Consider the following 27,625-nt stretch of genomic DNA (forward strand, 5'->3'; position numbering starts at 1 on the left):
TCCAAAAGAAAAGTAAAAAGACAGGCAAAAAGTCAAAAACCAGGAGATCAGAAATAGCGAAGGTACAAAGGGGCAGGCAAAAGAGAAGTCAAAGAAAAGCGAAGGTCGAACCAGATCAAACAAAACCAAAAGGGGCAGGCAAACTCGAAGTCGGGCAAAGGGGTGTCGCAAGAATCTCAATAAACAAAGGCTTACAAATAATCGGCACAATGAATATGATCAACGTTCTGACAGGGACTCGGTGGAAAAGACTGACATTTATACACTGGGGAAGGTAACAATCAAGGAGGGGTTACGTGAGTGAGGGCGGAGTAACAAACAACATCCAGGTGAAGAACATTAGGATAACTAATTAAATGACAGGGGACTGACAAAACGCGGACTGGAATCACATAGACAACAATGATAACAGACGGCCTGGGTTTAGCAGGTAAAACACGTGCAGAGAGAGAGAGGTGCAGTTAGAGCAAGAGACAGGTGCAGGCAATTGCAGAACTCAGCGTTAGAGCAGGCTAGAAAGAAAAGGGGCGGAGCTACAGCGCAGCATGGAAAAGGGGAGACTGGTTAATGTATTAGTATAGTGATCTAAACTATCAAAAACCCAAAACTAGTGTGTGTTAGTCCATTAGTAATATTCACATGTTAGTATATTAGTGAGGTTAGTACTTTACAATCTATAAGTTAGTAGGGATTAGTAGAAATTAGTAAAACTAGAAATCAGCAGGAAGAAAGTAAAGCGAGACTGGAAAGAAGGGGGGAAACCACGAAAACCCGGAACCACCCGAATAGTGAAATCACACAAGTACAGGGGAGTGAAGCAGCTCAGGGAACACAGACACAGAGACAGTACTGGGGAGACAAGTGACCGGAAATACAGACTACAACAGTACCCCCCCCCCTAGGAAACGCCTCTTGGCGTTTTCACCGGTGGCACAGGGTGTTTAACATGAAAGTCCTTAATAAGCTGCTTATCCAAAATGAAGCGAGAGGGGATCCAGCTTCTTTCCTCGGGGCCGTAGCCTTCCCAGTCCACCAGGTACTGAAGGCCGCGACCCCGACGACGAACATCCAGCAGTTTGTTCACAGTGTAGGCATCACCACCATCAATGAGTCGGGGGGAGGGGGGGCTCAGGGGCAGGGCAGAGGGGAGGGGTAACAACGGGTTTTAAGCGGGAAACATGAAAAGTGGGGTGAATTCTGCGCATGGTGGAGGGTAACTTTAATATAACAGCAGTGGGGCTGAGGATCTTAACAATAGGGAAGGGGCCAATAAAACGAGGAGCTAACTTCTGGGACTCAACACGTAGGGGAATGTCTCTGGTGGTGAGCCAAACACGCTGTCCAACTCTGTAGGAGGGGGCTTTGGAGCGGCGGCGATCGGCCGTCACCTTCATCCTGGCGCTGGCGCGAAGCAAGTTGAGGCGAGCGGTCTTCCATGTTCTCCTGCAGCGCCGGATGAAGGCTTCAGCTGAGGGACCCCCACCTCCTCCTCCTGACTAGGGAATAGAGGCGGCTGGTACCCTAGGCAGCACTCGAACGGAGAAAGTTTGGAAGCGGAGGTGTGTGAGTTAATGGCATACTCTGCCCAGGGTAGTTGATAAGACCATGAGGTGGGGTTCTTGGAGCAGAGGCATCTAAGGACAGTTTCGATCACTTGATTGGCCCGCTCGGTCTGGCCATTGGTCTGGGGGTGAAATCCTGAGGATAGGCTAATGGAGGAACCCAACAGTGAGCAGAAAGCTTTCCAGAAACGTGCAGTGAACTGGGGGCCTCTATCGGAAACTATATTAGTGGGGATGCCGTGTAATCTAATAACGTGATGAATGAGTAAGTTGGCGGTTTCTTTGGCAGAGGGAAGCTTGGTGAGGGGAACGAAGTGAACAGCTTTAGAGAACCTATCAACTATGGTGAGGATAGTGGTGAAAGTGTTGGATGGGGTAAGCCTGTGATGAAATCTAATGCTATGTGAGACCAGGGCGGTGTGGGATGGGGAGGGGCTGTAACAGACCTGAGGGTGGGTGGTGAGAGGGTTTGTTCTGGGCACAGACCAAGCAGGCAGCCACAAAGTCCAAGATCTCTTGTTTCATGGAGGGCCACCAAAAACGTCTCTGAATAAATGTCCTGGTTCTGGTGGCCCCGGGTGGCATGAGAGTTGCGAAGCGTGGCCCCAAAGGAGAACTTGAGAGCGGACTTGGGCAGGAACGTAGAGACGATCCGCTGGGCAATTACTTGGACCAGCCTCATCCTCCTGGGCCTTACGAACCATCTCCTCGATGTCCAAGTGAATGGCATTGATGAAACAGCTCCGCGGGAGGATGGTGTCAGGTGAAGGATCTTTGGTGGGTGGTTCAAACCGGCGGAGAGGGCGTCGGGCTTGGTATTCTTTGACCCGGGGCGGTAAGCAAGGGTAAAGTCAAATCTGGAGAAGAATAGTGCCCATCGGGCCTGGCGAGAGTTGAGGCGTTTGGCTGTGTGAAGGTACTCCAGGTTCTTATGATCAGTCCACACCAGGAAAGGTGTTTGAGAGCCCTCAAGCCAATGGCGCCATTCTCCCAAAGCCATCCTCACCGCCAACAGCTCACGGTTCCCAATGTCATAGTTCTGTTCTGTGGGTGTCAGGCGGTGAGAGAAGTAGGCACAGGGATGGATCTTATTGTCCCTGGAGGAACGCTGAGAGAGAACGGCTCCCACCCCAATGTTGGAGGCATCAACCTCTACGATGAACTGAGCCGCAGAGTCAGGATGAACAAGGATGGGTGCAGAGGTGAAGTGGTTTTGAGGGCTCGGAAGGCTGTTTCAGCCTGGGCGTTCCACTGGAATCGGGTCTTAATGGATGTGAGGGCGGTGAGTGGGGCTGCCAGAGAACTGTAATTACGGATGAAACGGCGGTAAAAGTTGGCGAAGCCCAGGAAACGTTGCAGTTCCCGACGACAGTCTGGCTGAGGCCATTCCACAACTGCCCGGATCTTCTGGGGGTCCATCTGAATGCTGCCGGCGGAGATGATGTATCCCAGGAAAGAAGTGGTGTTGCAACTAAACTCACATTTCTCCGCCTTGACAAATAAGCGGTTCTCCAACAGTCTCTGGAGCACCTTGCGGACCTGGATGATATGTTCCTCCTTAGTTTTGGAAAAGATCAGGATGTCATCCAGGTATACAAAACAAACTTATTTATCCAGTCCCTCAGAACATCATTCACCAGTGTCTGGAAAATAGCTGGTGCGTTTGTGAGCCCGAAGGGCATCACCAAATACTCCCAGTGTCCGGTAGGAGTGTTGAAGGCTGTCTTCCATTCATCGCCCTCTCGAATGCGCACCAGGTGATAGGCGTTGCGCAGGTCCAGCTTGGTGAATATGGTGGCTCCTTGCAGGAGTTCAAAGGCGGAAGCCATGAGGGGAGTGGGTAACGGTTCTTGATCGTAATGTCATTGAGGGCTCGGTAGTCGACGCAAGGCCGGAGTGAGCCATCCTTCTTCCCCACAAAGAAGAATCCGGCCCCTGCTGGTGAGGATGAAGGACGGATGATGCCGGCAGTCAAGGACTCCTGGAGGTAGTTATTCATAGCTTCCGTCTCCGGCCGAGACAGAGAGAAACAATCGACCTCTGGTGGGAGTGGTGCCGGGCTTCAGGTCAATGGTGCAGTCGTAAGGGCGGTGAGGAGGCAGAGAGGTGGCTCGGGACTTGCTGAAGACCTCTTCTAGGTCCAGGTACTCGGGAGGAACCGCCGACAGGTCCGTCGGCTTCTCGGGAGGAGGTGACTCAGGAACAGAAGAATGGGCCTCTCGCAGACAAGATGCTAAACAGAATGGGCTCCAGCCCAAAATCTTGTGCGAGTTCCACTCCAAGGTGGGGTTGTGCTTCTCAAGCCAGGGATGCCCGAGAATGATGGGTGAGTGGGGAGATTCAATGATGTGGAGCCGAAGCTCCTCTTGATGGTTGCCGGAGAGCCGAACCTTGAGAGGAACGCTGGTGTGAGTAATATTCGCCAACCTTTGACCATTGAGCGAGTTGGCCACTAGGGGCATGACATCTTCTCCAAGGGGATCCCCCATCTCTCGGCGGCCCCAGCGTCCAGGAAGTTCTCCTCGGCCCCGGAGTCGATGAGGGCGGTGGTCCCTTTGGTTCGTCCATCCCACTCAATGTTGACAGGCAGGCAAGTCCGGTGTTTGGAGGAGGATTCGGTTGGAATCATACCCACTAGTGCTTCTCGACACACTAGCGGGCGTTGTCTTTTAGCGGGCAGGCTGCGACATAGTGGCCTGGTTTCCCACAGTAGAGGCATGACCTGGTGTGCATTCTTCTATCCCTCTCCTCCTTGGTCAGGCGAGCACGGTTGACTTGCATCGGCTCCGGGTCCGACATCATGACTGGAGGAGGTTTGAGATTGGTAGAAGGTGCAGCAGTGGTTCTGGATCTCTCAGTGACTGCTCGGTTGTAGACCCCTTGACTGCGAGCCCGTTGGCGCTCTCGGATGCGTGAATCCACGCGGATAGCCAGGGCAATGAGATCGTTTAGGTCCTCGGGCAGGTCCCGGGTCAGCAGCTCGTCCTTCACGCTCTCAGACAGGCCATTGAGGAAGGTGTCGTACTGAGATTTCTCCTCCCAGCCACTGGCGGTAGCCAGAGTACGAAAGTCGATGGCGAAGTCCGACACCGTCATTCCCCCTTGGCGCATGCGCAGGAGTTCTTGCGCCGCATCATGGCCGTGCTTGGAGCGGTCGAAGACCCGTTTCATCTCTTCTGCGAGCAGCGTGGAGGTCTGCACGCAGGGAAGCCCCTCCTCCCAGGCAGCCGTTCCCCACTTCCTAGCTCGCCCGGTGAGCTGCGTGATGATGTAGGCAACTCGGGCCTGCTCAGTGGGGAAGGTAGCTGGCTGTAGCTGGAAGATCAGCCGGCACTGGGTAAGGAATGGGCGGCAGCCACCAGGTTCTCCGTCATACTTCTCCGGAGGAGGAAGGTCAGGCTCACGAGCACGTACAGGTGGGATGTCAGGCGTAGCGGGAGCCGCAGGTTGCTGGGGAGCGAAGCCAGGCGAGGAAGCCCGGAGTGCAGATATCAGCTCCGCCACGCAGGAGGTTAGGGTCTGCAGCTGGTGAGAGACCGACTCCAAGTGGGACTGGTGGCGTCCCAACATGGCTCCCTGCTGCCCAAGTACAAATTGTACCTGGGCAGGGTCCGCTGGGTCCATCCTGGTCAGAACGTACTGTGATGTTCTGTGTAAGGACCCACACGCAGACCAGGGAAATCCAAAAAACGTTGTCTATAATCAGTGCGAAGTTCGAAGCCAGGTGATCAGAGAGAGTGCGGTACAGAATCGAGTTTCCAAAAGAAAAGTAAAAAGACAGGCAAAAAGTCAAAAACCAGGAGATCAGAAATAGCGAAGGTACAAAGGGGCAGGCAAAGAGAAGTCAAAGAAAAGCGAAGGTCGAACCAGATCAAACAAAACCAAAAGGGGCAGGCAAACTCGAAGTCGGGCAAAGGGGTGTCGCAAGAATCTCAATAAACAAAGGCTTACAAATAATCGGCACAATGAATATGATCAACGTTCTGACAGGGACTCGGTGGAAAAGACTGACATTTATACACTGGGGAAGGTAACAATCAAGGAGGGGTTACGTGAGTGAGGGCGGAGTAACAAACAACATCCAGGTGAAGAACATTAGGATAACTAATTAAATGACAGGGGACTGACAAAACGCGGACTGGAATCACATAGACAACAATGATAACAGACGGCCTGGGTTTAGCAGGTAAAACACGTGCAGAGAGAGAGGTGCAGTTAGAGCAAGAGACAGGTGCAGGCAATTGCAGAACTCAGCGTTAGAGCAGGCTAGAAAGAAAAGGGGCGGAGCTACAGCGCAGCATGGAAAAGGGGAGACTGGTTAATGTATTAGTATAGTGATCTAAACTATCAAAAACCCAAAACTAGTGTGTGTTAGTCCATTAGTAATATTCACATGTTAGTATATTAGTGAGGTTAGTACTTTACAATCTATAAGTTAGTAGGGATTAGTAGAAATTAGTAAAACTAGAAATCAGCAGGAAGAAAGTAAAGCGAGACTGGAAAGAAGGGGGGAAACCACGAAAACCCGGAACCACCCGAATAGTGAAATCACACAAGTACAGGGGAGTGAAGCAGCTCAGGGAACACAGACACAGAGACAGTACTGGGGAGACAAGTGACCGGAAATACAGACTACAACAGTGATGGGAAACTTTTGCATACTTTTGTGGCATTGTACTTTTTCTACTTAAGTACATTCTAAAGCAAATATGAAATATTGGATTCAGTTCTGGTGGGATCTGTATTTATGTTTCCTTCACATCTCTATGAGTTTTTAAGACTGATACAAGGTCCCTTTCACATCACACCAGTCATTAAGTATTTAATGGGCATAAAATAAATGACAGATCAGGACTGTCAATTTTTTAGTTAGCCTTTGAAGTGTGTCTACAAACCCAGCAAAACCTCACAGTCTCTTCTGTCGAACACCAAATGTTACATGAGGACAATGTCATACTGTTTAATGATTTTCAGTCTTCACTAAATTGTTTGTTTGTACAATTTCAAACTTGCAAATCTGTTCAATACAACAGTCTCAAGTTTTACACTATACAGAAAGGGGTCCTTGACAATGCTTATGCATTTCTAAACAGAGATGAAAGAGTTCCCTGGTACATGGATTTCTGCTTGTTGTGGTCTGTTTAGGTACTCTGCTGAGAATAGTTTTTGGGGAGGAGGTTAAACAGTCACCATTTCTGTGACAAGGATTTTCCACAACTGCAGATTCTGACACACACACACACACACACACACAGAAATTGTCATTGCATCTCTGCATTGTAAAGATACTGGTTCTTGGTAATTTCCTTATTAATTTTCTGTTACCCTTTATTACAAGTATTACTATTTATAAGTTATTAGTATAACTATTATTACAAGCAAGTATTATATTTAATATTAAGAAGTAGAGTCACATGTTCATAAATAAACAAAATTCAGTTCACTTCTGTTGTAGGAAAAATAAATTATCTGGTATTTTATGTTACTGTATACTTCTTTTCATTCTGAAATTTTCACAATATTAAAATTGTGGGGGTAAATATTTTTCAGATGAACATATACATTCAATTTTAAACATTAATGAATCAATGAATTATATATCTAACTTTAAAGTACATATGTAAGTACACAAAGTCCTATAACATATTCAAAAAAAAGTCTCAGGTACCTGAAAACATTTGAAAATTACAGCCTGGAACGCAGAATACCAGGCATCCAGTTTTCTGAAAAGGGACCTTTTGATGTTTTTGCCAGTCAGTTGTGTAATGGACAATGACAACAACTTTGGGGTCTGTGTAACACCTATCAGTTCAATTTTCTATCTTCCCCCAGTTAATAATGAAATACAAAATTGGTTTCAATTTATGGATTACTGATTTTATGACAAATATATATAGAACATTGAAAGTATGGTTTTTTCCCATTGTTTTCTTTTCCCTAATTTTAGTTTTCCCCCTTTACAATTTTTACAATGAGATCACAAAAGTTTGTCCAGTTTTCTTATCTAATTAATCCATTTGATTGCTGTAAGGTGGTGTGACTGGTGAATTCGATGTCCCCGGGCCATGTTCCAAAACAAATGTTTTCTACTTCGTACTCACTCCCCCTCGATTGGAGGGAGAATCCCTGAAGCGACTTGGATGTAAGATGGCCGTCACCACTAAGGGCATTTAATTCCAAATTAAGCGAGTGGAGGGAGGATCCACACTCACTCAGTCTCTTTATTTAACTTCCTTTAATGGAGCCAACAAAAAACACGCCTCTGAGTGGTGATATTGCCCAGAATGCACTGCGATGCGACCTTCTAAGGCTTCCAAGACTTTAATTTTAATTCACGCCATCTTTCTTGGTATAATGTCAGATAAGCAAACTTACAAATGTAAGAACTGTAGTAACATCTGGACCTTGTAAATTCTTAATAAAAGTAGCCTCTTACTTCCTCCTCCATGAATAACAGCACAGACATTCTTCTCCAGGGGTTACAGGTTCATTAATTACCATATAATCCACCTTCAACACTACAAACAACCTAAATCCTTACAGTGGAATTTCAGGATTAGGGTTAAACCTCAAAAACAGAGCCAGGAGCTTAATGAGGTGTCACAGTGAGTTCCAAACATCTCAGAGCTTATGGCTGTGAATGGCGATAAGAACATGCACTGTAGCAGTACATGCACTGTAGCAGGGAGCAGGGAGCAGGAACCCAAAAAAATCCATACCAGTCCTTGAAGCTATGCACAGTACGCACAAGACGAACTTGTGCATGTTTATTATCAGCTTAATATTTTGTACTGTATGCTTTTTAAAAAAATCCTCAATATAAAAAAATAAATATTTACATCCAAAATGCAAAAATTGGATATAGATCCAAAAACTTTTTACATGCCATTTTTACTTAACTATGTGCAAAACTTTTGCAGTCATACTCTCAAAATAAAAATGTGGTGTCATCCTATTCTTTTCAAGAAATCATGTTCCCGTGGATGCAGAGATGCACTTGTTTATCAGGGGAGAAGGGACACCCTGCCCAAAGCCCAGAAGGAATGAAACCATTAGCTAGCTAATGGCCATTGAGACATTCTCAACACGAGATCCCCTATCAGCACATTGAGTCAGAAAAAAACCAAAAAAAAAGCAGAGGCACATGCACAAGCATATCTTGAGGTCTATCTGTACATGTGTCTGGACATAATTCCATATAAAATGTATTGCAATGCATGTACTGCTTTTCCATGAAACATCCTCTCTGAAATTCTGTTGCAGTCTTCACTAGCATATACTGCTGGACAGTAAGCCTCATCACTCTTGTCCATTTCCCTCTGACTAGAGGGATTTGAATAGCAAGTAAATGGGAAATGTGTCTGGATTACTTCACCTTGGGGGGTGCCATTTATTTAGAGCAGGGCTGCTCAACCCTGTTCCTGGACATTTACCATCCTGTAGGTTTTCACTCAAACCCTAATGAAGCACACCTCATTTAACAGCTAGAGATCTCATTGAGTGGCTAAATAGTAGAATCAGGTGTGCCAAATTAGGGTTGAAATTAAAACCTACAGGACGGTAGTTCACCCAGAACAGGTTTGGCCAGCCTGAGTCAGTGGGTTTGCACTTGTTTTCGTTAGCTGTACTTTGCCTTTCTTAAGATGACAATCCTGAACTATGGTCCTGTTTATATTTGCATGGAAGAATGTCCCAGGCCCTTTCCCTAAGTGATTACAGACTATAAACAGCAGATCCGCCATGTTATCTTAACCTGGGTCCTCCTCAGCCTCATTTTCAGGCTGCTCCTCTATTTAGGTCAGTGCTTGTGAAATGGGATATTCCATTAGTGCTGCAGTTTCATATTGTTTCAGAAAACAAGCACAGAGTTCTTAGGATGGTAATCAGCCCTTCCTGAGCCTGTGAAGGGTGTGATCTCCATCAGATTTGAGCTAAGCCCCGAAATGGGATGGGAACAGAGCCCCCCCTTTTTCACACAAATGTTCAAGTTGTGATTGCTAAAGCTGGAAATTGAGACAAGTCACGCTCGTTAGGGCCAATGATGGGAGTTGCTCTCAGTTCAGGCCTTCCGATCCAGTAAGAGCAGGGGAACAGAACATTATGGGCTCAGATTCACATTAAAAATTCCACACCTACACCAATCTCAACTGCTCCTTTAATTTTACTTTTCTTCCAAATTGGAATGCCCAGTTTTGCATCATGCATAGCTATTCTATTACTGCAACAATCTGCTTAATATGTCCTCAAGGAAAGATGTCCTGGCTTGATGTAAAAACTGATATTTATCTTTATAATCAAGAATGAATGGTTTGAAATTAATCTGTTGGTATGTATATTCTCTTAAAACAACGCCACTGTACAAGTTTCTTTGGAGTCTGCTTTAGACCACAAATCCATAAATGCCCCTTTAAGTGTCTAAATTATTATTCATTGCACATAAAAACTGAGCCAAATAAAATCATCCACTAAAAATTCAACAATATATAAACATAAAAAAGTCAACTATCCCATTAAACTCTTGGGTGTGGCCTGGCTGTTACAGTACCTTTTCTGTATGCAATTAGTTTAAATTAATAGATGTACTTACTTTGCCTGGAGTCCATCTGCTCCCAAGGGCTGCAACAGGTACTGATGAACTGTTTTGTTGCGCAAGGTCCCGGCTAGTTTGATTTTCTTTCGTGACCGGTGCAGATTAATGATGTAGATGGTTATGGATCCTCGCACATAATTATGACTGTGAGATGAAAAGGGTGTTAAAATGTCAGCAAAGGAAAAGAGGACAAATACAGCACACACTCTCCACACACACTGTTACAAGTGTCATTGGCAAACAGCTTAGAATATCCTATGTCTCTTTGAGGACTCATGCAAAAGGGCAACTTGTGCATCGTCTTATTTGCATGGGAATTACATTAACATACATGCCTTAAAATGGACAGGAAACTATTTGTGAGGCTGACAAAAGCATATAGACCAATCCATTTCACTACAGGTGTTTTACAGTCACATTACAGTCATGGGCCCATAATGAGTAGGATTTTAAAAAGTATATTCTCATGGCTGCATGGGCAGATATACAGAGAAATTGAGATTTTATTAAGCCACACCCACTTCAAAATCCTTTTTATTTTTACATCTCAGGCAGTGATGTAACAAAGGACTCAAACTAGCCAAATTACATTAACAAGAACAATGACTGATGGTCTGTCAATCCATCAGTCATTGTAGAGGTCTAGCCAACTTAGTAACAATTATAGCAATTGCACAGCAGTTTAGTGAAATGGTGAATATAACTATCTAAACAGACAAAAGAAATACAATCTCCTTCTGATTCAGACAGAAGACCCACTTCTTCTTAGCTATAAGAATTAACCGTGCCTGATGACCACTCCCTGAATAACCACAACATAAAAATGCAAGAAGACAAAGAAGTTTATTTAAACAAAAAGAGTTGAGGGTAAATTTATGTATGAATACAAGCATATGTGTAAATGTGTGTGTAAGTAGGAAAAGGAAAAATGTCAGGACAAATATGAAAAAAACACGGACTAACCAAGCCCTAGGCCTTGAAGGAGAAAAAACACCGGAAGCACTCGCACCAAAAAGGAAGCAACTTCCGAGGCCTGGGCATCGCAGTCTTTTAAATGTGAGGGCCCAGGTGGCTTCAATCAAATTAGGTGATACCAATAAGGTCTAGAGGAAAGACAGACACACGTAACACCTTCAAATTCACCTCGCATCGTCTTATTTCCACTCCATAGTTAAAGGATAGTTATAGCAGGCTTTAGGGATCCCGCTAGCTATGATGATGCTATCTAGCTATAATCTTTGACTCTGTGAATTTTTTAAAGAATTCACCCTCCTTGAACTTTTTCACATTGTACAAATGCCTTGGGATTTTAATTGATGACTCTTTCTTTTAAGCCACATATTCAGCAGCTTGGATGAAAACTGAAGTTGAAGCAGGGTTTTTATTTTAGTAACAAGTCTTGCTTTTCTTTTGAAGCTAAAGAGACTTCTTTTTGCAGTTTTTATGCCTGCGCTTGGCAAAGGTGATGTTTTATATTCCATGCATTTTGGAATCATTGATACTCCTTATCATGGAACTTTAAAATTCATCACCAACTGTAAACCATTGCACCCTGTATGCTCGGGTTGCCTGGCCTGTACTAGGCACCCATAGAAGTCACTGGTATTAAAATTATGACTAAACTATCTGAAAAATGATTTGAAACTTGCTAAGCTGATCTCTTTAAATATTTTAAATTAAAACATATTGTGCAACATACCATATTTATGATATTCATTTTCACATTTTTGCTGTGTTTCGATGTAGGTTTTCTGTTTGTAACTTTGTGCATTTGACTTGAGGCTGCTGCTGATGATCAGCACCATGCAAGCCAGCTATTTTGAATACCAGATACAGTGAAATAAAAATGGGTATAATGTGGAATAAAAACTTGGCCTGTACAGTAGCTTCACCTGTAGTACTAATGCGAGCCAGCAAATGTTCACTATTATCATAGATGTAGTGTCTCTAGCTATGGTCACTCAACATCTAACTCACTACAAGTTCTCCTTAGACTACACCTCAATCTTGTGCACATCCCAATTAAATAATCACCTGAAGGCCGAACAAAAGACTCAAAATTGTAAGGCCTTTGTGTCAAACAATTAATAGAATATTCTACCTCTTCCATCTCCATTGTAGGATTCACCTAGTTGTACGATGGAATGTAGCAATCTCACTCTAAGGACTAACTTATGCAAAGTCAATTTTTCATTTCAATCAAGTTTTTGAGATGGACATGGCTGATAATGTTACAAAAATGAGTTAAACTCTGATTATATGCATTTATTTTTTAAATGGACAAAATACAATTGCCAAATAATTTTCCCACACATTATTTCACTGGGAGTGCTAACTTAAATGCTGAAACTAAACTGTCGAATTCCCAATTAAATCTCCCCAATTCTTCCTTCCTGTGGACCACATTTGGCTGGAGAGAACAGGCTGTTCATAACGCTTCTAAATGATTCTGCGAACACAATGGGTGACGTAAAAATCTGAATCCCCTTAATTCCAAAAGAACATGCAAGTGTTATTCATGAAAGAGAGAGAGAGAGAAAGAGTTTACTCAAACTTGGACAAGTTCCATACATTCCAATTGCATCCAGTGATCTGTTATAACTTCCTATAATGCTAAACCTATTCTTTATTTTTGGAGCACAACAGCATTAAACATTCAATCTGTGGTATTTGACAGTTTTTCTTGGCTGTACTTCTTGCAAAAAAACTCTCTTGTCATGGGCACAGAACATGCTGCTTTAAACCAAGCACTGCAGGTCCAAGCTTCATCATGTTTAAGGGTTGATTGTGGCAATGAGATTAGCAGACCACAGCACTTAAATTACATAGACAAGAGTGTCTGAGCCGTGCTCTGCTGTTGAAGTGTTGGGGACTATTGGGTATTAGATAAAGATAAATATCCAGGAGAAGATAAGGCAAACATGATAAAATCCAATAAGGGCTCTTAACACAAAGGCAAGAAAAACAGTGCCGTAGTGAATACCACATGTTTTGTGTGGGACCAGTGCGTAAAAGGTCACAGCTTGGCTTTTGTCAGAGGGGCCAGCTCGTAATCTCTCTCTCCGAGAACTAGCACCCAGGCCAAGCTACTAACACTCTGGCAAATAGCAAGTTTCAGAAGACCTCAACAAACTCATAGGTAGAACTTAGGAGACTAAAACTGAAGGTTGAAAACACAGTCAATCGAATAAACATTGCTTTTTATTTCCTTCTATTTCATATCCTGGATTCTATGTAAAATCCTATCCATATATCTAAAGCAAGGAGAGAAAAACTTAAAACCAAATGAGCCTTAAACATTAGCGCTAGGCATTTAAGCACACATTAAGACTAGGATCTGTATTAGTAAAATGTGTAAGAATTAGATTATAATTTTAGCTCATTGTAGACAAGGTCATCTATGATCCCAGATAAGCACTCTTACACTGAAAAGCTTTAGAAAAGCAAATAAGCATGAGGGCCTATTTCATCCAAAGATGACTTGGGAGCTGGCCGGGACATCAAGATCATATCTCCGAACTTTTCCATCAGTTTATTCCTGACTCTACGGGTGGCTGTTGGAAAGAAACACATTTTCATTTGGGTTGGATAAAGTGAGGGCTGTAGCCAGCAGTGTTTCTGGGTGGTAGACTGCATGAGGGGTTTGGGAGACGACCTTTCCCCACTGATTCTTCTTATTGTTGACAGCTGTATGGCTACAACACCAGCTTCCAGATATCCGCAGGTGCCTGGCGAAGCACAATCTATCCCCACACCACCCACACAAACACTCCCCTAGAACTCACTTCCATTTTGGGTTAAGCGCTTGCTGCTGCCCTCTTTCTGCACAGATATGTATCTCAGAGACACATGGACTACATCTGTCCAACACACTGGTGGAATACAGGACAGCATTAGCATCACCTTGTACACAGGCATAAAAGCATGGTGTGACTACAGTAGCTTAAATTTGTTGCAGAGAGCAGCAATTAGTCTTAATCTTGCTCGGACAGTTGAACATGGAGGAGAAATCATTGTGGTGCTTTAGGATAAAGGGATGAACCAGGGAAGCTGCCCCTGCTGTAATGGAGAAGTGGCTGGAGGCAGTATGTCTGCTCTGGTGCTGACAGCCTGGCCGCCCCGGCACAGATCTCTGCGGTTAACTGATAACCTTCAAAGTGGATGGTGGCACTTTTTATCTGGTCTGGGGACAAACCTGGTTATTGTTTCCCCCAAGGCACTGGAAGTACCTGAGATGGGATGAAGGCGCAGGCTACTTTTCAGCAGTTCTTTGACATGAGAAAGAGGCTGTGCATGCTTGATAATTGATACTGGTTAAGTTTTATGGCTGTGTGTTCTGAAAGGCCAGGTGTCTGAACGCTGTTATTTATGCATCTCTATTATAAGCAGATAAGAGCCCACGCATTAAAGCTGTTCCAGACTGAGATGCGTTCTCAGGTGTCTCGGGAGAAAAATAAAGTACTGTAGTGGATGTTTGCTGGACAGGACATGGTTTTGAAAACTGCTTTAATCTAAAAGAAGACCTATGGCACATTTGCTTTGGAAAGCCGCTGAATTGCATTCCGGGACTGGAGGTCCCTCTAAAATGGAAAGCTTACCGGGAGTTCCCTGTTCTGTTTAATATAATGAGCCATTTACACTGTAGTACTGTACACAGATTTAGTAGACACACCTAACCAGAGTGACTTGTAAATATCAACAGGGGAAAGGTACTAGCCACTCAAGAAAAAAAAAAGCTAAGGCGTCTCAAACTTTCTACAATAAACCTGCCAAGATCATTTTTTCCACAAGATAAACAGTGTATGGCCAATGAAAGCACATGGATATTATTTTCAGACTCTAAGGGCCCTATTTTCGCAGTCAAGGTGGAACGGCAAAACCAACAGTAAAGCACAATGCTTACAAATGAAGGCATATACCATTTGATTTTGGTATTTTTGTGACTAAAAACAGTTGTAAAGGGGTTAGTTTAAGAGGAATAAATAACGTGGTGACAGAGAGATATAAATTATGTGCCAACGTGGTGGAAGTTTGGTTTGAAGTATTGTTTTATTATTGTTTTATGTCATTTGTTTTAATCATTTGCAATAGTAAAACTTGTTTATAGACTGTACTACTTTTTGACTTTGCCACACTATTTAAGGGACACAATGCATATTGTCAACTTCAATTATATTTAATTGAAACTCTATAGCTATTGTAATGAATAAAACCTGTAAGAAGCCTGAAACAGCATGCCATGCACCATTATGCCTTATCTATATAGCTGTGACATAAAAGGGCCCTCAAGCATCAAATCAATTTAAATCCAATAAAATAAATCTTCCATTTAAAAGAAATGTAAATGCAATCAAAATCAACATTAGGGACAAGAGGGATGTCTCAGCACTATTGCTAAATGATACAATTACAAAACAAAGTGGTGGATATAAAGTTGTATATAAACTGAGTTGTAGTGAAATGCAAGATGCACTTAAACCATAGCTATATTCAAAGAATGACAAATATGTAATCTCCCTGGATTATTGAAACAGCTGTACAGAGTTCATTAGCAGCACTTTCAGACACTTACAAAAACATAAAACACTGGAAAGGAAACAACCGATTCAAGTCTTCTGCAACTGGAGTTTTCAGAGAGCAATTTTGCCTGAGGAAATGGGTCAAAACATATTACCGCTCCTCTGATTTATATGAAACTGGATATTATTTATTTGTATGTTTTCTGTTGTACACATTTTTACTGTTTAATCCTGTTAGGTAGCATACTTTAAGACTGGGCTCTACCAATAAACTTTGCTTTCTGACAAACAATTTTCAAAAACAGCCAATCACTGAAATGGAGCATTTTCATAAAGTATGATGTTGGGGAAAAAAAACAGACCTACAGCTGGCTTTATTACTGGTTAGTTAAAACAACAAATGCATTATTAGACACCAAAACATGCGTAGCGACCAATACTTTTATTGATATAAACATGCATTAATATAAGCACCGAACATGCATATCCTATTTTGGTTCCCAACCCATATTGACACAAACAGTCTACTGCAAACCACAAAACTATCAAGCTGGGCAGGATTACATTATCAATTTCATTCATACTCAGGTACATCTGTGCAAATTTGTCACCAAAAATCAGGCCCTCAATGTCTCTGGGAATATAAATGTTTGGTTTTTAAACGGAAGATTCTCACTCTCCATAAGCGGTTTCAGTTTGCAGAAAGCAGGGAATGTGTGCTCATGACACACCCAAATCTCATGTGATTGGGAGATACTGATGTTCAGACCCTAATTATGAAACTTTCTGGACCAATTCCATACATCCTTGACACTCCTCTGCAGCTTTAGTTGTATGATTGGCTCGTGTGATGGCACAGACTTACTTATGGAAGCTGGTGCAGTGTGCATATATGCGCAGTTTATCCCGGATCACTCGGCCTGGGCGTGGTTTTCGCTGTAGCCCAGCAACGTGCACCGCCAGGACCCGGGGACCCACCAGCTGTTTGAAGAGCAAGGACAGCCAGTAATCCTGCAACACCAACACACAGATAGGCCACACATTAAAAAAAAATATGCTTCTCTGGGTAAATGTTTAGTGGGAAGTGGGAAGCAGCAAGCATGTACAAATGAGTCTGGACCAACTTGACTGTTTGCAGAGTAAGTTCAACAACAAAAAAGTTTTCCTAGATTGATTATAAATATTTTATGGGGAAAATATAAGTTATATTACCTTCCATTCAGACACACACAATAAAAAGTATGCAACTACAAGCCACCAAAAAAGAATAAACATTGTTTCACGATAAAAATCCTTCATGCTATTATTATAAAATGAGCTGGCAAGCTCAAGATTGAATACGTTTTTTGTTTTTTTGCACTGTGATAACAAGTGATTTTTTGTTCATTATTAGCTTAACAATTCCTTGAATGAAGGCCACAAGATACAATAGGAACACCGCTTATAGCTGAAATAATAATGCTTTATGTTGCTTTGTAAGAATGTCACACTAAATTATTACAAATTTGCAAATAAAACATTTTTGTTTAATGATTAAACCTTTGGTTGGTGGAAATGATCAAACTGCTTTATGCTTTCATTCATTCATTCATTCATGCTGCAAGTTCCACAAAAGTTGTATCTGAGCAGAGGAGAACACGTCTGAAAGCTCCTTCTGCCTTCACATTCGGTGTGGCTGACAAGAGGTGAAGACTGAGTGCAGAGCAGCAGGGGGAGTGTGGAGCTGGCCTGGGTCACTCTCCTGAAATAGATGAGTGATTAAGGCCTACAAACTAAGGGGGCCCCTTGGGGATAATAAAGATTACCTTACCTTACCTTACCTGAGGACAAACTGGCACTGCTGGAGCTCAAGGGCAGGCACACTGACTCAACTCAGTCATTCACTGTCTGGTTAACCTACAGGACTACTTGCTCTCTGGAGGTTGATTTTTTTTTTTTTTAAAACACAGCTATTCAGTTGAATGTAAAAACATGAATGTAAATCAATGACATTTTAATACCACAACCCCACATAAAGCAAACTGTTAATGCTCCTTCAAAAAGGGAGACTTGTAGAAGTAGTTTTTTTAAGTGGCCTCCTTAATGATCTCTCTAACCTGGTCTAGAAATCTCTGCACTAACAGAATCAAAATAAAACAAAATGAATAACATAGCACAATTTGGTACAGCACAGAAAATAGTGTAAACAAACAAGAAACCCTTGTCAAAACTTTCAAGAATATTCTGGTGACAGGACCATGGCAATAATTTGTCAATGGAACACCAATACATTTTTACTGTTATTCAGAGATTACATTTAATATACATCCTTGTATTAATTTGATGAATGAACCCAAATATTTCACATGCAATGTTTTGTTACTATTTTATTTGTTACATTTATTGTTTGTTGTGAATAATGGCCAGGCGCCTTTTTTTCCCTCCCTTTTGAGCTATTTCAGCTAAGTGCGCTAGTCTTGGCAAACCCACCACCTCCAACCAACACTGTAATATTGTCTTGGTTAATATGCCATGGACACAACATGAATATATTCAGGGGGAATATTAACACAAATTTCAAAGAAAAATCCATTTAGCAAGGACCTAGTACACCAGAGACAAAAATATGAACAAATGCGGATGGGGATAACAAACATTTGTTTATTTGCAGCAACTGGCCTGCAAGTCACCTCTTTAGCACAAGAGATCTTTACTCTCCTTGCCTCTTACAAGCTCCCAGATTCAACACCTACTGTAATAGGGAGGTTCAGAACAACTTGAGCTTCGGAACATTCTCAGGCAGTGCTGCATATGGCAACATTTAAAGGCTTCTTTCTTCCCCCCACAGTAGCTTTAACTTAATTTTCAGCCTAATACCATTCAAACATTGCAGAATACAGTACAGCTTGGCTGATGGCAGGGAGAAATGTATACAAGCCAAAAAATGTTTTACTTTGCATGAATATTATAATTTCATGTAGAAAAATACTAATCAAAGAAATACATGTTTGAGCAGATTGAAAAATTTCCAACCATAAGATACATTAGACTGCTCAATTATGTTGGTATGAACTAATTCATATAAGGATTTGTAATTATTACAGCTTGATAAAATTGTAAATTGTAGACCAGGTCTGAGCAGGTGGGTGATGAGGGTGCCATTCGCTGACTTGACCAACACAAAAACTGCTATGTGCTGCCCTAAAATTGTGCATGGCAAGTCTCAAAATTACCAAATGGCTCATGTGCATCAAAATCCAGAATAAAAATACCACTTCACCAGTGCAACAGCATGCAACATACCACAAGTCAGCAGGAAAATAGAGCCCAAAGTGTCAGATATAAAAGTTGACATGAGTTTCCAAAGCAAAATGAGACAATTCAATTCCAAAGAGGCTAAATAGTCTCCGCCTGAATTGCAGGTACGTTGGTCACAAAAAGTCAGAATGATTTCTAATGGCAAAAGGAGCAGTGTAGAAAACTATGACAACATATGCCAAACATGGTAACTGTCTCAGCGAAGAGGAACGGTGTTTACAAGTCAAAGCTGACCAACAAGGGATTGTGAAGGTGAAGGTAGTGGAAGGATGATGATTTTGGGCTGTCCAGGTCCTTTGGCTGTTTTGTAGTCGACCTAGATGCCTCACAATCATTGTGTCCACCATGAATTACTTTAGAGAAATTCTCGAGAGAATAATTCTCAAAAAAAAAAAGTGAGATCATCTGTCCGACAGCAAAAGCTTGGTTGAAAGTGGATCATGCAAGAGGACAATGATCTGAAGCACACTAGTCAAGCTACAACTAAATGGCTGAAAAGGAAAAGAATCAGGGTTCTGGAATAGCCAAGACAAAGCACAGACCTCGACCCCACTGAGATGTTGTAGCAGGACCTAGAGAGAGCTGTGCTTCAACAAACACCCTCAAGCATCGATGTGCTGAAGCAGTTTTGGGGAATGTGCCAGAATTCCTCTGATGCGATGGAAGAGACTGATAAAACCTCTTACAGAAAACGATTACTACAGGTAATTGCTGGAAAAAGGTTCTACAAGCTACTGAACCAAGAGGTGCACTTAATCACAGAAGGTTTCTGCATGTTGGCTTATTTTTGGTTGAATAAACTATTTGACACGCACCTCTCCTCACTGTTCAACCACTTTTCTGTGTCGCACAGCTTGTGCGTGAAATGCTGTCTTCACCTTTTTCAGACCCACTTTCACTGAGTTGATCTGATTCTTTAGAAAAACATTAACACGTAACGGCCTGAAAAGTGGATTTATAATTGTGAACTGTACTGCTTTCTCCAGGCTTAGGGCAGAGGTATTCAGATGTATGGCATGTGTAACTAGATTTATCGAGACCAACACCTTGTCCTTTCAAACACAGCACAGCCATTTGCAAGAGAAGAGAAATGTCCCTTTATCTAATGGTAGTATAGCACTGTCTATTTATATTCAAGGAGACTGAAGACAGGTCTGCCTCAGCTACAAAAATTCTGGTAATATAATTCCATTTGTAGACGATTTCAGAAAGTTTCTTCTTCACATGAGTAGAAGAAAAAGGTTTTTCAAACTAAATGCACTTCTGAAGTGTCAGGTTCTTGCAAATTCAATAAAGAAAGCAGATGCTATCGAACTGAAAATCATTTGAACTATCTCTAGACTCACAGAGAGTACTAGTTTGGACCACAACATACAGAGTTCTGGAATGTTTTCTTAAGCCTGGGCAGAAAAACAAAGAAACCCAAAATAAGTGAGGTTGCAAAGGATGCAATCAAAGAACATTTCAATACATATGATTCACTTGAAGAATATTGAATTAAAAACAAATAAAGTCCCATGACCTATAACAGATGTTTAAAATACAAAAAAATACAAAAAAATAGGCACTGTATTTCCATTTCAATGCATTTTATATGAATGTGTTCATACCTAAAATACGTTTGGCAGTTCGGTCCCGAAAACTGTGAACCACTGAGAGCTGCCATTGTTGTACTCTCTGACAGTCTACAGAAGTGCCCTCCTCTCAAGCTGGTCCTCAGGACAGTTTATTGAACATCTGAAGCATTACTGCTCAACAACAGCAGAGGCATTGTTACAGTGTAACACAGCAGCTCATAACCTCACGAGTGCAAGCTGAGGCAGTTCTCCAGTGCAGAGCATGACAAAGCGTTTATGAACACAGAAAGCAGAGCCAAGTGTGCAGCCAGATGCCACTATTTTTTTTATCCTGCAGAGGACTGCACATCTCAGGCAGCTGGCGCAAACAGGCAGCAGAGCATTTGGTATTGCCTGATAAGTTGGGGATATACCCTGCAAATTGAAACCCTCCCTGGCTGATGCTACAGTCAATTGATTTTGGTGGTATGAGTGATACACAGGAATTCTGATTTTCTGAGCTGAATTTACTTAAACAGAAAAATGATCCATTTTCAGTGACATTTGTTAACCATATCATTGTACTTTGACTAAGTGATGTTTCTGCACTCATATTTAGGAACGCCTGTTGGATTGACATCCACACATCTTGGCCCTCCTCCAGCAAAAAATAAAAAATTCAGCAACATCACCAGCACACAGTACTTGCTATACCAAGCTATGATACCAAGCTGGGTGGCGAAAAACAACACCATACTATGAACATCACCATGCTTGACAATAGGGATGGTGTTACCTGGGGAATGGGCTGTGTGCAGATTATGCCAAACATAGCATTTTAATTTTTGGTCAAAAAAACTCAACTTTAGTCTCACCAGAGGTCTGTCACATGGCTTCAGGAACATTCCAGGCATGACCTAATGTTGGTGTATCTCAAAAGTGGCTTCCGTTTTGCCCCTCTCCCAAAGAGGCCAAATGTGTGAAATGCAGAAGAGCTTGTTGACCTGTGGTGTTTCTGCCATTTCAACCAATGAGTCCTGAAACTTTGTCAGTGTTGTAACTGGTCTCTTGGTCACTTCTCTGACAATTCCCTTCTCACCCAGCAACTCAGCTCGATAGGATGGCCTGACCATGGCATTGTCTACATTGCGCCATATTCTTTCCATTTTGTTACAATGAACAGTGAATACAATGGACAATGCTCCTAGGGAGGTTCAAAGCTATTCCAATCTTTTTATAACCTTCTCCAGCTTTTTGCCTCCTAACAACTTCAATTCGAAGTTCCACAGGCAGTTCCTTGGTCATCATAACATTATGCAGCTGAACGCAGGTGGATTTTAAATCAACACAGGTGGAGCTTGGTAACACATTTAGTGTGATCTCTCTCTTACTGAACTACAGCGATTAGAGAGACACATAGTAGTGAATGGCAGGGTACAAAATCAGACAGTGGAAAAAGCATGGTCACAGATATAGCACATTATATAAACTAAATGTACACGGTTTTTCATGTTATGTAGTTCTATATATAACAAATAAAGATAAGAGCTATAATATAGAACTGAAGCACTGAATAATTGACTAAGCTAGATTTTCATTCATGATCAGTTGAAATGAATTCGTTTGTACTCAAACTGTACAACTAAACATCGAAGCCAGAGCAAAATGTTTATTTTTTCCCAGGGGCTTTCATAAACAGCAAGTGCTAAAGTCAAAGCAATTCCTGCTTGAATATTGCACAGAACAAGAACCAGTTCCTAAAAGATTCTGAAGACCACAGCTTTTCTTGCAGAAAAGAAGACCTGTTAACAGTCAGAGAAATCACAGAGTTCAACACAGGAACCACCACAATGGCACCCAAGAACAACCATTAATGAGTGCACGAGGAAAATACATTTGAAAATGATCAGGTTACTATTTCAAAGACTTCCTAATTTAACTCTAAGGAAAAAATTCCAGGGTGGGTAAAATGTGTTCTGGTTTTGACATCAGTTGCTTTGAATCAAAGAAAACTGGATGTTCTTTTTGTGGTGCACCCCTTTGCTTTATGACCCAACAGGAGGGATGGCACAGATACTGCTAGAGAGATACAGGGGCCGAGTGACTGGGGGGAAAAGGAAGGGGTGAGGCAGGAATTGGGCCGGCTGGCCACGTGTGGGGGGGGGGGGGGGGGGTTGGTTTTGGCTGGGTCCAGTGTTGTCCTGTATGGGGGATTAAAGAGAACAGACAGGGACATAAATTTGCCTCCAAGCTGACAGGTTGGGGCTGTTAGGAATTCTCACAGTGGGATGCCTGGCTGCTTCCTCAGACACCCAGCCATGTTAAAAGCATTGTGATCCCAGCAGGGGGAATGCTCCTGGAACAAACTGAAAAAACGGACCAGGGTGGTTGAAGAAAATGTCAAACCCACAAAATTGCAACATATCTTCATCAGAAAATAAAATTATTTTGTTTTAAAGGACTGCAACATGTACGCAGGCCCTCAGAAACATGCACGTTTTTAGCCTCACAATTTAGAGACCTCATGTTGCTGTAGATTAAGATGTTCAATTTTAACATAACCAATGCACACTTCTATTGTATTTTTACAGCTGCCATGTGAATTACAAGAAGAAGATAAGTAAAATCTAAAATATTTTCAAAACATTTTTTGTGTAAATCCCACCAGATTAAGCACACTGCTTCCTCACTCATGGCCTTGGGTTAAGTGAGACATTCTACACGTTATTTTTGTGAAGCAGAAACTCTTTTATAAATCATTTTTATTAACTTGGCAGAAATGCATTTATGCAGAGCTCTTGCTAAGGGCAGCTTACCAGGAAACTCTCTTGCATGTTTTTCCTAATAAACATGTATGCTCCACAAAGTAAGGTGCTACTACTATCCCTGCCAGGAAGTAAAAATTTGGTGTCTTATGGCACCAAAAAAAAAAAAAAAAAACAGGGACGAGAGTCAGTACTCTGTCAAGGCTCATCAGCTTGCCTGAAGGTTAGTTTGCTTGTTTACATAATTTTAAACAAAAAATTCCTCGACTAGAGAGACTGGCACTTTAATTTAAGAGCTGTGTTCAATCCACTGGGTTTCATGGGCATGGGCATGATGCTTACTTACTGTAAATGGAAAAAAAAGTAATAGTTCGCACACAAAAATAGATTTTCCAAGTTCACATTATACAGTTAAATAAATAAATAAATAAAAATGCAGAGTACACATCTTACACAATATCAATGTTCAATGTCAATGACAATGTTCATTTCAGCATGTTTACTGGTTTTAACACACCAGACCATGCAAAGATACTTAGAACTTGCCATTTCACTTTTTGCAATGTAGTTTGACAAGGATTGATTAAAAATTAGGTGAAATTAGAGAGTGCAGGCATGGAATTTAGCAATAGGCATTTTTAAATTAACTTTATCCCCATGAAAAATGTATGCACCTAGAACTTCTCAGGCAGCAATAGGCATCTTGGATATGGTAGGGACTTAGAACTAAGAAAACACATCCCCACACACCTAGAGGCGATTCCTGGCATGCCTGGCAAAGTTTTCATGTGGCCAAGTTTGCAAGAATTCTGCAAAGATGTGCCTGGAAACTGACACTGACACACTGCGGGAAAACTGACTACATGTCACTAATTACAGTAGTCTCACCTGTGCACCCAAAGGAAGAGTGTGCATCAGCAAAACCACAGGATCAGAAACACCAGGAGCAATCTGTCCTTGTTTGAGGAATGGCAATGGCAATGCAGCAATATAATATCCCATTCAATCATGAAAGGACTAAAGGAGAGACAGCAGGACTAGAAAGAAACCCTGTGCGCTGGCTGGCTCTATGTGGAGCTACTCCTGCCTTATACTGAGTTTAACTAGGAGAGGGAAAAAAAACAACTTTCTCCTAATCCAGACAGTCAATCTGCTCTAGAATGTGTACAGTAATTGTCACATTAGAAATAAACTGTAGGCAATTAGTGAGTGAAGATGTATTTGTTATAGAGAGTTAAATACAGTGGTAAAGTAAATAAGGTATTAACTAATTTTAAGTATTTGCTAATCTGCACGATTAGCAATTTTTGTTTTGCCAATGCTCCTCCCAGGCTTTGTAGGCAGCAGTGGTGTACAGCGCACAGTCCAAACAGTTTCAATGACTACCTGTAGAGTCGATTTCAATTTCTGTGTGACCCAGCCAGTAATATGCTGGCAGTAGATGGACAATACTAGAAGTAAAACCTGGGTTTTTTTTGGGAAAGGAGGGGGTTGTGTCAGGGCTGGACAGTGACATTACTGACTGTAGGTCTTTGGTGGCTGCCCATGGAATGCTGGGAGCTCATGTTACACGTCTCTCAGCGGTTGGCTGTTCCACACAGGGGGCACACATGCCAAAGGGGAGGGGTGGCTATGCCTCTAACACAGGACTAATGTTTCACTACAGCACTCCCCAGCTCCCCAGCATTCAACACCATTAACTGGCTTTCATCTCAACCAACAGCTCCCACGGGAAAAACTGCAAGGTGCTAGAGCACACAGGCAAACAGGTAGAAGAGAGACCTGTCCCTAATCTGCCCTGACTGTCTTTACCCGACCATGCCTCTACGGCACTGGGACTGTTGCTGCTTATTGAAGGTGACAGAAATGTTTGGCGCCCTGGCCAGAATTAATTTTCATTCACAGGTGCATGCATTATTTTTGTTTCGGTGTAAATTAACAGGGTGAGCGAAATGAACAACAATGTCAGAGCAAAGATAACAATACAAAAATATAAATACAATCTAAATATAAATAGTGTGTAGCACAAATACTATACAAAATATTATATTTAATTTAGGTTGGACCCCACAGGCTCTATGTATAAAAAAGTGCTGTGACACCAAAAGTATAACAATACCCTTTAATAAAAGCTAACAATCTGAACTTCAACCACATGTGAATTGTTTGATTACAAATCTAAAGTTTTGAGACCTTGAAATGGATGAACTGGAAGGGAGCATAAACTTTTGCACCGGCCATATTTACTCTTATTTCAATCTGTGATATTGAGCAAATAAAAAAGCACCATAAAAATTTACTGAAATATGTTTAAGTTTGTTCCCTGCAGAGATTGCGCTGACTTCTTTTCACCGAAACCTTTGTATACAGAATTTAAAAGATGATATCTATTTTTTAAAAAAGGAGAACAGACGGTCTGCTCTCCTTGTGTATTTCTTTCTGTTTGTTCAGATGGGGAAAAGCAGAAAGCTACAGATAAAGATCAGCTCAGAAAGTGCCATGGCGGGAAAGTGAACCAGCAACCACACAGGGAGATTCCCATTTGGGCTGACAGTCAGCCACAATTTAAGACTTTATAAGGCATTTAAAATGTGAATTTAGGACAATTATAAGACTTGCAAAAAAAGATGCACAGAAACCTAGAATATTGAGTCTAATAGAATAATAATTAAAACTCACAGGTAAAGGATTGAAGTGCTGGTCCACTAGATGGTTGTACCCATAGTCAAAGAAGGAATGTCGAAGGACAACATCAATCCCCTGCATGGCAGCCATGCCTAGAGTGTTCAGCCATCTGGATGCAAGGAGGGAACAGACAGCATGAAAAAACAAGACTGAAGAAGCCTAGGTGTTCTGGAACACTTTGTGTTTTAAAGGGATAATTCATTTTGGTATAGCACAAGTAATTTTGTGGAGCTTACCCCATTGTGTTTGCATACAGTAGCATGAGTACTAGCAACATCGGCTGTCCCTGCTGACTGTTAACAGAATCGCCGTTTCCTCCCAGTGGTCTTATTCCTAATTCATTCCCATGAATGTGCTATACCAAAGTGAAATATCCCTTTAAGGCGTTGAATATGAGTACTGAGTGTGTGCAGGCTTGGAATGAATTCACAAATAAAACAGCAGTAGTACTGCAGTATAATGTTTAGGGATGTTGTATTTGTGATTCCCAGGGAACACACTGCAGTTGTATCCTTGAGCAAGTCATTAATGTGAATTGCTTCAGGAAATACCCAGCTGCATAAATGGATTGCATTGAAAAAATGTCCTAAAGCCATGCAAGTCAATCTGTATAAAAGTGTCTGCTAAATGCTAAAACCTGACACACTGAATTCAGTTTTGATGAGCAAGTTTAGGCCCTAGGGTGTGGTACTCACAGAAATCCCGCTGCGTATGTATCTGAGAGATTGTTGGTGCCCGCCGCCCATGCTGGCCCCACTCCACCCAGCCACACCTTCTTACCAGGAGTGTGTGTCTTCACAACCTGGGACAGAGGACCAGTTCACATTAGCACACTATTGTTGTCACGCCTACCAGGTCAAGCCTAAAGAAACTCCAAGAAATAGTTCACCTATGTTGTATTTCTATAGTCATGCCAGTCACATTAAGCCTGCAGTAGCTTAGTACAGTTTGGGCCGAATGTGCCTCATGTCTCATCCCAAAGACTGGGCTGAATTTAATCAAATGAAGCTTGTATTTTTTTATTTTGCTTGAATATTAGTATAGTAGTCTGACATTTGCTGGTTGTACGTTAGGATTTTTATGCTTACTATCCAACTTTTGAATGTTATTGCAGCACAAAGAAACTTTATACTGTATATACAGTGTGGTGAGATGAACATTTTAACCGGGGATGATCTTCATGAAGCAGAGGTGCTGTGGCTAACTATTTTAACCAGGTTATTGTAGAATTAATTGCATGAAATACTGTTACCCAATGACATAGTTAATTCTAATGTTAGCAGTTGCAACAAATTGAGTAAGATGATATTCTTCTGTTTAGTAAATTAGGAAAACAGATTAATAAAGTGTAGGTTGACTGCTGGCCTCAGCCACTGTTAGGTCTTGGAGGCACAAATATCACTTTAAATCCTGAATGCATACTTTATGTTAACACCATACTTCTATTGAGCACTGTCCACTAATGCCACTGACATCCATATTTTGATGACAAGCACCCTTGTCCATGCCCCCACCCATTTACCCGGACTGACCCCAGGAAGACCAAGGGGATTAAAAGGGGAAAAAAACACAGACTCAGACAAGGTGTGACTAAAGCCTTGTTGAAGCCCAGAAGTGGCTGTGGAAAATCAACGAGCACTGGCAGACACTA

The 27,625-nt window shown here is 42.0% G+C and overlaps 1 protein-coding gene across 3 annotated transcripts in view; it reads right to left on the minus strand.

Moving 5' to 3' along the window:
• hpse2 (heparanase 2) overlaps positions 1-27,625 on the minus strand; it is a 100,982-nt gene that overhangs the window by 6,735 nt on the left and 66,622 nt on the right. For all 3 annotated transcript variants that reach the window (XM_064317224.1, XM_064317223.1, XM_064317225.1), the window contains exons 8-11: positions 26,670-26,776; positions 25,969-26,083; positions 16,537-16,682; positions 10,150-10,296 (exon numbers count right to left, since the gene is read on the minus strand). In XM_064317224.1, coding sequence (XP_064173294.1) covers positions 10,150-10,296; positions 16,537-16,682; positions 25,969-26,083; positions 26,670-26,776 — 515 coding nt within the window. The remainder of the gene's footprint in view (positions 1-10,149; positions 10,297-16,536; positions 16,683-25,968; positions 26,084-26,669; positions 26,777-27,625) is intronic.

The sequence above is a fragment of the Anguilla rostrata genome, chromosome 18 (assembly GCF_018555375.3).
Source record: "Anguilla rostrata isolate EN2019 chromosome 18, ASM1855537v3, whole genome shotgun sequence".
NCBI lineage: Eukaryota > Metazoa > Chordata > Actinopteri > Anguilliformes > Anguillidae > Anguilla > Anguilla rostrata.